Here is a 14,619-nt window from a genome sequence, read left to right on the forward strand (position 1 = left end):
CGCAGGCGGCAGAAGCGTCTGCCTGCCCGATCGCACGGGCCGCAGCCCTCCCAGCTCCGCCGCCCGCGGTCACACACTCGGAGCCTCCCCGCGAGCGGGAGCGCGGCGCCCGGCGATGCGCCGAGGCGGGCGCTGAGGCGGCGCCGCGCGAGCAGCAGCAGAAGCGGCACCCGCCCCCAGCCCAGCCCGGCGCCGCCGCCGAGTCCGGGCCCCAAGGTGCGGCGGCGCCCAAGTTCCCGCCATGAGCAGCCGGCTCCGGGGGCTCCGCGGCTCCGGGGACGCCCTCTCGGCCGAGCGCGACCGCAGCGCCCCGCGGCCCCGACGCGCCTAACGCCGCCGTTCGCGGGTCCCGCTACCGTCGCCGCCGCTGCTCGCGTCCCCGCTGCTGCCACCTCGGCTGCCGCAGCGCCGTCAGCAGCATGTCTCGAAGGAAGATTTCGTCCGAGTCCTTCAGCTCCCTGGGCTCCGACTACCTGGAGACCAGCCCCGAGGAGGAGGGAGAGTGCCCCCTGTCCAGGCTCTGCTGGAACGGCAGCCGGAGCCCGCCCGGGCCGCCCGAGCCCAGCGCGGCGGCCGCAGCCGCCCCGGCCCCGGCTGCCTCGGCCGCCGCCGCCGCCGCCACTGCCGGGGCCAGGAGGGCGCAGCGCCGGAGGCGGGTCAACCTGGACTCGCTGGGCGAGAGCATCAGCCGCTTGACGGCACCCTCGGTGAGTAGGGGCGGAAGGAGGGCCAGCGCGTCGGGAGAGAGCGCGGGGATTGGGAAAGTTGGCGCGGGGCAAGCCGGGCGTGCGCACACAGCCCGACCGCTGGGGGGCGGCCGGGCCTCGCCCCACGGCTCTACGGCTCCGCGTGCCCCGGGGCGAGACCCCGACCCCTGTGCTCGGGAGGAAGGGGGCATTAGAGCCCGCGAAAGGAGTAAGACTAAGCACTTCCGGGGTCTCCTGATTCGGGGGGCCTGCCTGCCCACCTCAGTCCTTGCACCCTACTTCACCCTGACGGCCCCCGTGCTTTTCACACCCACCTGTTTTCTTTCCCCCAAACTTTCCCAGGCCCTGTGTTCCTTAGTTCCCATTTCCATGTCTTTCATCTCTGTTTTCCCAAAGGGGCCCCTACCCCTTCCAGGAAACTCTTCCTCTCTTTTTTCCCACACTCTCTTGGTCTTAGCGTGACCTCCTCTGACATCTTTGAATTCCACAGGCCATCTGCATTCTGTGTTGCATCCCTTTCTCCAGTCTTCAGGAACTGGAGACTTATGATGAAAAAATGTCTAATCTCTTGTATTCTCTCCATCCCACAGCCCTTTTTCTTATTCACTGCGCATGTATTGGCTCAACCTTCTTTGGGCAACCCTGGTGTCTGCTTTTCTAAACCTCTCCGGTATTTCTTGCACCCATACCTCAGATCTTTACTCTCCTTTCCTTGAATTTTTCAGTGCTTACCCCCCTCATTTTTTCCGTGCCTTCCTTATATTAGGACCTTCCTAAATATCTGTTGAATGAATAAATGCCTTCCTATCCCTCTAAACTTGTGCTCATTCCAGGATGTCTTTATCAGCAGTTCCAGGTGTACCCCAGAGTCCCCCTGCTTCTAGGCATCCTTCCAGAGCACTTCTGCTCATTCCTGCTCAGGCGTTTCAGCTACCCTTGACTTGTACCATTTGCAGGAACGCCAGACCTGTGTTCCAGTCTTTATCTGTACGACCTCTGTTTCCAAGGAATCCACACCACTGTACACAGAATTGGAAGGAGTTGTAGTGTCATACCTCCATCTGTAATCCTTGCATGCTAGCCCATGTAAGCAAATAAACACTCTGATATTTTATTCTCACCCTGATTTTGGATACAAGGACTTCAACTCCTGACAGCACTTTTACCTCCCTCCCTCGAGACTTCTACTTCTTTGAAGTTTCCAAAGTGAATCTGAACATGGATCTAGTCTGACTACTCTTGAGTCTCCCTTTTGAAAGTACTCTCGCACTTGATGGTAGGAGGGACCTGATGTAGGGCTGGGATCCTGAGGGACTGGGTACTGGTACCAGGCAGTCCTACCAATATCCTAGTGCCCCCTGCATTGAAGGAGAACAGCCTTTTCTTTTAGCAGTGAAACTACTTTTTGGTCATCTTCCTTTTACCTGTACATTTTCCCTTCTATTTCCACTTCTCCCATTGATAACCTAGGAAACAAAACTCCGAATGAGTTGGTTACTGTTTGCTATTCTTTACTGCAGATATTGCCCAGGGAGCGTAATTTTAGGAACGACTTGATATTGCAAGTGGTTGAACATAATAAGCCTTTATTAAAGGAGTCCAGCAATCCTGTGCATCTGTAGTTTTGTGTCGGTACCTAAAGCAACATTGGTGCAACACACTAATTCTTCAGTACAACAGACTCATATATGAATTCAGTGATTTTACTAAAGATAGTGATTAGTTTGGGGGGAATTGTTTCCATAATCCTGGAGTTTCTTTTTGCTTAACAATGAGAATTTACAAATTTCTAAAAAGTAATGGCAGTGCCTCCGGTAGTGCCAACTTAACTTAAGACTGTTCTCAACAACTTGCATGAGGAGCAGATGAACAGAACTCAGGTATTTACTACCAGAATAAGAGGGAGGAAATACTTTGTGATTTTTACCTTTACAAGTCAAAGTTAAATGACTCTGGCTTTTTGTTGGATAATAAGCATGCACCCAGGCAATGGTTTTCAGCATAAGAAATTTGAAGATAATTACGGTGATCTAATATATGCAACACCTATATGTATATCGTACTATTCATGCTGTAATTCATTTCTATTTTGAAAAAAGTCTGTCAGCTGGAATGCTGAGAACATACAGGTGAATATAATGTAAAGATTTTCAACATCATAAGGCATGTGTAAATAAATTCTCATTGGCTAACAATATCACCAATAGACAATAGTAACACAAAGAAAACAGGTTATATTTCAAAGCAGTGGCTTGTTTCTGTCATCCCCACCCCCATTTATTTGGCAAACTAGAACATTGCTTCCAAAAGTTCTAGTAGATTCATTCTCCTACATTGGCAGGACTCTAAACTCTGAAAACAGTTGCAGAGACAGATTACATGCTGTCTATTCCCTTTTATTACAGCCAAATGACTTAAAAAAAAAAAATCTCTGAGAATCGCCATTACCAGAGCACTATTAGGTAGAAATTTCTAGTTGTTTTGAGTGTCCAGAGCTTTCTTGCCTTCCGTCACAGTATACTCATACTTCAGGAGAAATTTTACTTCGGAAACCCCTCTTTTTAGTGTTCTCCTCATGGAATGCAACTTAGTCACAGGATATTAGTTCTTTATTTAGAATAACTTGCAAGTAGGAAAATGGAAATGAATTTAATAAATACTAGGATATTGCCAAGTAATTAAACTAGTTACTGGATCAATGGAATACTCAAATGCAGGTTTTTGATATTTTAAAAGTCACTTTTCTATACATTGATGTTGACTATAAAGATTATAACACTTTATACCATTTTAATAATAAAAGTAAAAGTAAATTGAACTGATGAAATAGAAAACAATTTCGGAATTCACGAGACCTGGTTCTCATTTGTTGTGCCTTGGACAATTAACATTTCTATATCTCTGTGAATTATTTTAACTCTTAGGATCCTTCTCATCTGTAAGGTATTATACTTAGGGTCCCTCCCTGTTCTGGGATTCTCTAGACATGCAATGTATTGCCAAGCTTTCGATAAACTATCATGATGGCATATAAAAAAACCCAAAAAACAAGCACATATTATGAGTTTTAAAACAGTGAGGAAAGTAGATTACTTTCTTAAGTAGGGGCATCAAAGTACTATTTATTCTACCCAATTATTAGAAAAATATGTGAGAACCTATTACTGTGCAAAGCAATACATTAGCCACCCCCACCCCCCAAAAAAATATCCAAGTCTTTGATCTCATGGAACTTCTTTAATTATAGCCTTTATTTTAAGGAAACTGGCTAGAGGGAAAACATAAGAACTCCAATCATCTTGGGGATGTCTAGGGTAAGTTTTATTTATCATCCACTTTGGATAGTTTGTTCACTGTGAATCTCTGGAGTACAGCCATAACAATAAAAATAACCCTAAAGACCTGACTGAAGATGCATAAATCACTTATTACGTTATTTGTTTGGAAATAATTTACTTGGGAACACATATGGAGAAACAGCTGGGGATTTTACATCAAGGGTGAATTTAGTAACTCATTTATTTATTTCTATTTTATTCTTATAAATGAGAATTGCCTAGAACCCTGTCACTCTGACACGTTTGGGGCTTGCTAATGTCAGCCTGTCAGTGAAAATATTCCAGGAGACCAACTCAAGGGCAAGGCTTCCGTAGGGCTCTTGTTGGAGAACTAGTGCGTGTTCAAACATTGCAGGTGGCTTTGAAGACTTCAGAAGCTATAAAGAGCAGAATGGCAGGGAGAAAAGTGACAGAACTGGAAGGATGACAGAAAAGGGGCAGAAAGCTACCGACATACGGGATAGTCCAAGAAATTGAGCAAACTGAGCAAAGAGAAAATGAAGGGAAGCCTGGATTCAAGTAGCAAAAAAGCAAAAATGGCTTCATTTTTTGGGGAAAGGAAATTATATTGATATATGCCAATGAAAAAGTGAAAGGACATAAAATATACGTGTTTAGCCTTTCTTGACATTAAATACAATTAACTCTGATGTGTAAACCATTAAAAAAAGGCCTTGAAACTGTGAGTGTAACTGGTATGTAAATAATGACAAGTATATAAAATACATTTGTGAGGTAGGATATTTGATAAATTTATGTATCTTAATTGAAGTTTTTAAAATCTGGGCTCAATTTGGCGAACAAAATTCTGAGTAACAGATTCATTACAATTAGAAAATTATACAAAATATATTCTGATACTTTGATGTTTTCACATTTGTAGAAAAATACTATAATCTGAAATCAGAATTTAATGGCCATCTATTGCTTTTCTCTGCCTCATCCGGAGTCATGGAGAAACTGACATGGCAGAGTTGAAAGAACAAGGATTCAGGTTGAGTCATTGGGTTTGAATAACTCCCTGCTGAGGCCCTTTCTAAATGTGAGACTCAGAAAACCTGCTCTTACCTGCTCAGAGCTGTAGTTTCCTATTTGGTAAAATAGGAATAATAATGACCTTGTAGATTTGTTGTGAAAGAGGAGCAATATTCTTTGTAAAACTCCTTGAACTCAATAAATGATAGTTTTGAATTGAGATCCATTAATTTCAACCAAATTTGAATGCCTCCTAATGATCTAAAAGTTTTTTTCTCAATAATTTACTTGCTGGTAACCTTACTGAAAGAGTTCACAGGTTAACTGATGTCATGTACCTAAAAAAAGAAAAAAAGTGATAAGAAGGAGTTTATTTTGTTGGTACTGCTCAGCTGATCCATTAAAAACATTAAAACTGTTGTCCCTTTTTGGCTCCTGGCTATGACTCACGTGTGTGCACAAGTGTATGTGATCATTGCAGATTCAAACATTTCTATCAAACTGCAGAATGCTATGTGGCAATATGAAAAACACTTGTATAAATTCTGTAAGAATACAAGGACTTACCTACTTGGTAGAATGTAAGTATTTCACACAGATTATTTTCAAATTAGAAAAAAAATAAATAGGTGAAAGAGAAACTGCTTATTTCATTTGCCTGAGAATTTCAAACATTCCCCATCTATTGCATTCAAAGTAATTTGTATGTGTGTTCAAAGCTTTAGGCTGTGAGATGCAGCAATTACCCAGGTAATGAATGGCGTTTGTTTTGTGTATAGTGCTCTATTCTCTTTTGGCTACCAGCTCAATTGTTAGGCCTTCATTTTAAAGCTAAATTTTGACAATGGAAAATGACATCCATTATTATTAGTTAGAAGGTAGAGGTGATGAGTGACTACGTATACATTTTTAGTATATAATTTATCTACCTTGAAGGACTCTGAGCTGTGTGGGAATTGTACTTGAGTGCTATTATGTATTTTTTACCCTCTATGTCATCATTGCTCTTTTCATTCACGTTTGTTTTGTCTTGTTGCTTCTATCGTATGGAGCTCAAGATAAAATAAAAAAATACATATTTTATTGAATATGATAGTAAAGTAAGTGTATTATTTCTAGATATAGACATTGTTCACCATGAGTTAGCAAGAAGTTATAATGATCCCTTTTGGAACTTCACACACATCTAGGAAGAAAAGTAATTAAGTGGCATAAGCAGAGAGAATATTTGTAAGGGTGACTAGGTATTTTTTTGTTTGATAGTGAGCCAGTGATGTAGCTCAAACTTTAAAGTTCCTCTTTTAATTTCTGACTCTAACTTCAACATTTTTATGTTTGTTTAATATTTAGCACAGTACCTGGTACCCAATAGATGTTCAATAAAGTGCTTGAAATAAATGAACGGATGTTGTTTAATCATCAATTACATTATTTCTTTTATGTTTGGTGTATTTTTCGTGTTATATTTGGCTCTATCAAACAACATATTTAGATTTTTGTACCCAGTCTGTGAGCAATACATTCAAGTATGCAAACCTGTTTGAATTTTACTTACACCTGCCATTTAAAGCAAACTTGAGAATGAAGTTGTGTTCAGAGAGAGCAGATGGGGTAGTATCTTCCTTCTGTAGTTCGTTAGGTGGCCCATTTATATTTTAAGAAGCTAAATGAATGTAATGACTCTTTTCCAGTCTCCTCCAGTCTGCTTGTACTTTCTGCACAATTCTCTTTCAAATGAGGGAGAAATGTTTGTCAGCAAGTGGGCTACTGTTGCCAAAAATGCACTGCTAGGAGATGGAATGACATAATCCAGCTCCTCAAATATCACTTCAGGACAGGATCTGAAGATCTAGAATTATGTGCTGTAAGCTCAGAGCACCTCATAAAATTGAAAATACCCGCCTAGAGTGATTTAGGAAGTAGAGGAGCTAGTAATATCTTTGAAGGCTGGAGATTTGTGGGGCTGTTGTGGGGAATTGAGAAAGAGTGAACATTCTTATACATAGAACAGTGAGAAGTCACTTCCTATACAGGCTTTATTTGAGACTATTAAACAGTTCTTCATTTAAGCTAGTGGCTATCAGACTTCAGTGAACATAAGAAATACCTGAAGAAAATGGTAAGAATGAAGATTCCTGGGCCTCTTCTTCAGAAGGTCTGGTCTGATAACTCTAGGGAGGGGTCTGGACTTTATATTTTAAACAAAACTCCAGGTGATTGTGGTGAAACACCAAACTTGTGCCTCAGGTGACTGAATTCCACACCTTCAGGATCATAGATCGAGACTCAGTGTGCTCTGCAGACTGATTTTTTGGAAAGAATGATCCTGGAAGTGGTGGCTCCTTTGGGGTGAGTATACTGGGCAATTATTGCCTTAATAGGGATAGAGTAAAGGTGGTGACGTGGAGCTATATCGTATGGCTGTATCCTTTGTGTTCCAAATAATCTTGGTGGTTGTGTGGTAGAAGGTATTTGAGGTTTCACCATATTTAGTTTTATATTTGTGGATTCTCTTCCCATTTTTCCTGAGGATGCTTTGTTAGCTATCCTAGTTTATGTTTAGTAGGTCACACATCATTGCTATAAGTGTGCTGTGTGGCTCCTTTCCTCAAAAAAAAAAAAAAAAAAAAAAAAAAAAAGAAACAACTATTCAAAAACGTTGGGGATGATAGAGGAGAAGGGAGAAGGGTTTTTGTGAGGGTCAATGTGACAGTACCACCAGCTTTTGTGTTTTTCAGAGATTGACACATTTCTCAAATACTCCGTCTACTGGTTCATTTTGGAGCAATGACTTGTTCACGTGCCTATGAAAATTTTTTAAAAAAGGTGAAGGGAGAAAAAATAGATCTGGAGGCCAGAAAATTTGTTTTTTCCTTAGAAAGGAAGCAATAGGAGATTCAAATATCAGATGTATGAAACTATACCTCAAACCCTATTAAAATATGATAATGGTTGCATATCTCTACATTCTTAGCCAATTAGTCTTTCTCTCATTCAGTGGCTAAGTTGGGTAGGGGTCTAGTGGAATGCTCCAAATGGTGATCCAACATTTGAAGACATTTTCATTTGCAGAGAACTCTAGAATCAGTCTATGGTGAGAGGAGGCTCTCTTTGTGGAAGTCCTGGTGTTTCCGTAATTGCGAATCCTTAAAGTCCACTTGACTCCTTTTCCATTCACTGTACTATATTTGTTATGTACAAGTCTGCTGTGCCCAGTGGAGGAAATAAAAATCTTCTAAAACAGGCTTCCATTTCTGTTGCTTTACGTCTATGCTTCTTTATGCATAGAGCCTTCGTGCAATGATCCTTCATGAGCCTTCCAACTTAATAGTGGGGGAGAATGGTTTCCCTGCTTAGTTTAGTGCATGCACAAACACACATACACACATTCATCTTGTTTTCTGTCCCTGCGTTTTTTCCCTATAGAATACTAAGTTATTTCTCACATTTCTATAATAGGACTTACAGTGTTGTGTGTAATAGGACTTATTGTGATTTTGGTCTATTCTGCCTCCTTAAGACAGACATCTACATATGCCCATGTCTAGCAATAAGTCTGATTTGTAAAGGCACTCAATAAATGTTTGTTAGGAGAATGAATAAATGACTGAATAAATCCTGTGTAGTTTATGGTGTATCTGATAATGCTCAGAGGCTGCAATGATTTTTGTGTTGCCATATTTTAGTTGATTATTTTATTGTAACTGTTCTATTTGTAGCTTTTTTTAGACACAAATAAGAGTAAAAATAGTTGGAACATTTTTTTTTTAGAATGTTTTACTATTTTTGAAACTCTCCCATATTGGGTATTTTATTGGAGCTTTTCAATAATCTGTAGATTTTATGTTAATTATTTCTAACTTTGGTTAGTATCATTATCTTAAAATGCCTGTAGCCAAAGTAACAATTTGGGGAAGTATATGCCCTGCCACTTATAAGTATATACTATCTCTTAAAGAGATGTGTATCTCTATAAGACATACAGGTGATATCTCTACCATGCTGCTTTATTCATTGTTATTGCCAATGTATAAGAAATTTGTGTATCAAATATCCTATTAAATAAAAATCTCTACAAACAATTACATCCACATATCCATCCTACAGTAATTATTGTAGACATAATAGTGGTACTAGAGGGAGAGAGTCCTTGGGAAGAGTGGTAAAGTTAGAAATTGTTGATTTAATAAACAAGGAGGAAAACTGACCAGGAACAGGCAGAAGTATTATGGGGTAGAGAAGTATTATAAGGGCCCAAGCTGAGGTTGGAGATAATTTGGAGATAAGCTGAAGTTGGAGAATTTGTAGCCTAAACTGAGAGGGTAAGTCAGAGTTGGAGAGTTATAAAATGGTGAAGGTGTTCATTGTATGTTAAAAGGCCCATATGTCAGATTGAGCTTAAGTTGTTTAGGACCAATCTGTGGGAGTGGAGGGTTATGTTTTGGGAAATAATGAGAGTGAATATCAAATGGGGCAGATGGTAACATTTAAACGCATTTGTAGCCTTCTTGTATTGGACACAGATCTGATGCTAAGCTTATTTAATACATATCTTGGTCTTATCCTTTCATTATTTAGTTCATTCTCTTAGAAAACTGATTGGTCTGTAAGGCCACTCTCCTCCCACCAAACCAGAATCGATAATTGGTAACTAGTGAGTCTTTGAGAAACTCAGTTCTAACTGCTTGATAAGTATTTATATTATGTTTTCAAAATTGGAACTAATCCTTGAAAAATACAAGGATATTCAGTTACATCATTCAATGCATTATTTATGGACCTTAGTTGTTACACAATAAGGTTTCCTTGGCTCAGATTTGATAGTACATTGCTTTTTGAGTATTAGAGAGCCTGGAATTTGGAGTAATATGAGGCTATCAAAACATTTCCTGTTGTGTTACTCATAGATAGCACAGCCAGTATTTTCTTATCTGGAAAGGTGAAAATTAGTTCTGGTGAATCAGACATTCTGATGCAGTAAACTATCATATATGCAGTATCAACTTGTGAGTAGATGAAACTTAATAAAATACACTTAAGAGTTAAACCCTTTTCACTTTGTTAATCAGTCTTTGATAATCCCGAACACTCTCTGTGTGTCTCAGTGCTTCAGTGTCATTATGAGTCTTAATTATCACTGTGCTATAGATGGGTGGACATCCTGGTAAGTAGAGTGGTTTAGATAGTAAAATGCTTCATAACACGATGGTGATGGTAGTAACAATAACAGTGATGATTTATCAAGGCATGGAACTAAGTGCTCTACACGTTGTATTCCATTAAATATTCACAACAGTAATGCAGGAGTGATGCCTTACCTACAAGGTCTGCAAGGTATCATGAGCCTGCCTCTCTGACGTCTCACCTCATCATACTCTAACCTACACTCACAGGTCTACAATATATTCCTCGCACATTCCAGGCAAGTGCCATTTTGCCTCGGGACTTTTGTCCTATTTCCCGTGACAGAAATGCCCCCTTGCTCCAGTTCTTTATGTGATTGGCCCTTTCTTGGCTTTCAGATTTCTGCTCAGTGTACCCTCCTCCACCAACCATTCTCTCTCACGTCACTGTGCAGTTCCATCATAGCACTCACCATCAAAGTTACCTGTTTATTAACTTGTTTACTTACGTATTACCTGTGTTCCCTCACTGTCATTTAAGCTCTGCAATAGGAGGGCCTTGTCTGAGTTGCTCACAGTGGTCTTTGCAGTGCCTAGAATAATACTGGCTAGAATTAACTTCTTAATACATCTTTATTGACTGCATGAAGTAATGTCATTTTGAGAGAAGTCTTAGCACTTGGAAAAGAAACAGCATAGTCTAGAAAAAGCATACGGTGGGAGAAGGAGAATTAACACGTGTTAGGAAAGTACTGTGGACTCAGCATTTAAGTGTTTTCATAATATATATTATTGAATTTTTAAAATAATCTTATGAGAGATTCAGAGAGGTTGAGTAACTTGACTATGAGCACACCTAATTACTGATAGAGATAGGATTAGAATCTTGGTCTGTTTAGCTCCAATCTCTGTATTCCTTCCACTGTATTACATATTTTAAGCCTCTGTGAGTGTAGTGGACATTGTGATGGAGGGCCTAGATGCCACTTTAGGAATTAATTTAATCACCCTCTGTTGTAAGTCCCCTATATGTATTGCCTGGACTGAAGAGAGCCGCATTGGTCAAGATCATGGCCCATTCCAGTGACTAATCAGCCTGGGGTATGAAGGCTTGGCCTCCAGCCCTAATTCAGCCAACTCTGAAGTTACAACTCCATGTAGGGTTGACTGAGGCCTCCATTGGGACTGCATCACAGTCCAACTTGTCCCTCTATCCAATTCTGCTTCCCTCTATACTCCGTCATGACGGTTGATCCCAAGAACACTCCATAATAAGCTTTCTGCATGCTAATCTTTCCAGAGTCTTCTCAGGGAACCCAACCTGCCATAGTGAATTTGAGAACTGTGATGACATTAATAAAAGTGCAAAACCAGGAAGGTGGCATTTGGAAGAAATACAATGATAAGCTTGGATTTGGATATTTTGAATTTAGGTGCAAATGATCAGCTCTGGACTGTGAGCTCTTTGCAGGCTTAGAATTACTGGATCACCAGCTTCAGCCCAGTACCTGTCACATTGTCGGCAGTCACTCAGTTAACAGACTATTGAAGATTTGGGATTGGAATTTGGGTAGCAACTCATGGAGGTAGTAGCTAATATATTGAAAATTGGCAAGCTCTCCGAGTGAAAGGGAGAAAGAGAAAAATGAGAACAATAGAGATTGAAAAACAATATACAAAAAGAATCAGAAGAATGTAGGTATGAGGATGCTTTTTTTGTTTGTGGGGGTGGGAGGTGGCTGGAGAGCAGCTGGGAGACACTGCAAAAGTGGTTGATACTTGCTAAATAATGGTGACTAAGGATGGTTCTTTCAAACCCAGCATGAATGAGGTTGCTGGTGGCCTTAGGAAAGCAGTGTCATCCTGAATCTGAGATAGAAACCTATTTATTAAGAAATTTATGACCTTCATATCCTTTGTTTACTCATCAAAACTAAAGAGGGAAGTTTTGATGAGTAAACAAAGGATATGATGGGCATAAATTTCTATCCAAGACATTTGGCAATAAAAGTAAAGAAAGATAGTTGGCAGGGCCTGTGAGGCTATGTCTATGTTTATTTAAGAGGTGGAGACTGTTATAAGGTAGCAGAGTAGTAAAAAAAGTTGGAGCTGGATGAGATAAATAGGTTTTAGGAAAAGAGAGTTATCTAGAGGCATTCTTTAACTCCTTCGTCAAGGGTGAGGATGCTTCTGTCTCTGTACCTAAGGGGAATGCAATATAGCATAACAGGAATATAGTGCAAAGGCAGCTGTCAGATTTTGGTTTTATTTACACTTAATTTATTACAGTCTTATCTTGATTTTATCACTATAACTCAGTGGTTGGTCAGTACTTTTGTATATCAAATGATGGATGAATTTAAATTGCCAGCTATCTAGGTGTATCTTAACTATGGTAGCTGCACTGACCATGGGATGTCACATGAGGCCAGAAATGTCACTAATTCATCCTTCAGAAATTTTTCTAGTCAAATCATGCAGTGTGCATTTTTTCACTTGTATATTCTCCACTGTAGATAGCTTTTAGATTGTTTTAGCAATCTGAAGACTTCAGATTTTCTCTTATCCTTCTAAAGTTGAGCTTTATAAATTGAACACCATGTGGAGGGAACTGTTTTTGATTTGCGCCTGTAATATAACCCCTATTCTTACCCTCACCATGTCTGATATGACTGTGTTTAGTGTTAGAGCTCTTGATAATGATGGAAAAGTCAGTAATAGTAGGGACTGTCTAGGGATTAGGAACAAAGTAAATAGGACTCTGCTTTGTCATTATATTGATTATAGTTTACACAGTTGAAAGGTGATTTGGAAGGTAAAATAAAGTCAAGCAGGACATACAGAATCCAATGTAGCATTTTGGCTCTCTTCCGTTCCTTTTCTGGGTAAATTTTGCTTAATTTCATTAAGCAAGGGTTTTTGTCTACTTTGTGTACTGCGAATCCCAAGTTTTAGTGCCTGGCACATAATAGTTGACCAGTAAATAAATATTTGTTAAGTGAATAAATTTAGAGTGAATATAAAGGTATGTATTCAACCCATACTACACAAATAAGATGATAAATACAAATGCACTGCAGAAAAATAAAATCAACAGTAGTGACAAAAACAAAACAGAATCTATAAAAATAAAAATTATTATATTATTTTTATTCCTTCATCACATTTATTATCTGCTCACTATGCATGCCTGACGTTACTGTGTACTGAGCCAGAACACAAGGTCTGTGGAGCAGAAAATGGCTATAGTTATCTGCAGAATTAAAAAAAAAAAGTGCTGGATTTTCCTTAAATACTCTTGTAATCTGCTACACCAGTCAATTTCCATTATATACTACGTTAGGAGGAAAGAATACGTTTTTTCCTACATGATGTAACTATATTTTTTAAAAATTCAACTTTAGTTCATTAAATAGATATTTGCTGTTAGCCTTTTCTGTGCCAGGAATTTGAGATGTCTCAGTTATATGGGGAAAAAATTTATAATCCCCCCCCCCTTTTTTTTTCTTGTGACTCTTGCAAACATTTCAGGAATGAAAGTTCAGAAAGATTTTATCTTTCTTCCAAACTCTTTCGTGTATAAAGTCTTCCCAAGGCAAAGCAAGAACTTTGGGAAGAAAAACCCACATTTCCCCAATGGCAAATTTAAGGAGAACCTGTTGCTGTACTAGCGAAAAGCCTGTAATCCTAATTCAATAAGTTTCGGTAGACTTCAACAAAAGAAAAAAAATATGTGTTTAAATGCCTGTTGTACAAATTCTTGTAGCGCAGGGTCACTCTGCGTCTATCTTTCCATTTCATTTTTCCTCATGTGATTGGTTTAATTTGTGTATGAGAGATATCTTTGATTTTTGAATGTTGTCTCACCAAATATTTTATTTTTAACTTAAGAAATTTATTTGTTTTTCAAAAAGGAAAGGATGCAGAGCTTCTTAAAATTGTGTTTTTATCATAGTGTTTTACAGATATAAACCTGAGTTTATTTTAATAGCATTTTGAAATCTATCTATCTATCTATCTATCTATCTATCTATCTGTCATCATTATTTATCTATATATATATGTATGTATGTAGCTCTCTCTTATTGATTATATAGGGCAGAAGAGAAATGACTCTGCATTGGATTCTGAATTTGAAAATGTCATTTAATAGAAATCTGGAGTAGGAATAATTACGCTTGTGTCGTTTAAAAATTTGCCACAAGTAATGAAAATGTCTTTTATCTCCTTAAAAAGGAATCTGCCTCCAAAAGCATTTGTTGTAAGGAGTGATAATAATGAGATGATTATGTTGTAATAGAACAAAGACTGAGGGAAAGAGTAAATTTTAGCTACAGACTATTGTAATTCCATTTGAAGCTTTAGACAGATATGAAGGGATTTCTAGTGTGGATCCTGGAGAAGAGAGATTTATTGTTTCCTCCTGATATAAAGATCAATAAATGCTTTGTGGACCTGACAGTATTTGTAATCTAT

At 39.2% G+C, this 14,619-nt stretch overlaps 1 protein-coding gene across 1 annotated transcript in view; it reads left to right on the forward strand.

Moving 5' to 3' along the window:
- Positions 1-284: 284 nt before the first annotated feature.
- Positions 285-14,619, forward strand: part of GUCY1A2 (guanylate cyclase 1 soluble subunit alpha 2) — a 271,043-nt gene continuing 256,708 nt past the window's right edge. The window contains exon 1 of the mRNA XM_074335531.1: positions 285-707. Within this exon, the coding sequence (XP_074191632.1) occupies positions 420-707 (288 nt within the window). The 5' untranslated portion in view covers positions 285-419. The remainder of the gene's footprint in view (positions 708-14,619) is intronic.

This window comes from Rhinolophus sinicus, linkage group LG06 (assembly GCF_036562045.2).
Source record: "Rhinolophus sinicus isolate RSC01 linkage group LG06, ASM3656204v1, whole genome shotgun sequence".
In the NCBI taxonomy this organism is placed as follows: domain Eukaryota; kingdom Metazoa; phylum Chordata; class Mammalia; order Chiroptera; family Rhinolophidae; genus Rhinolophus; species Rhinolophus sinicus.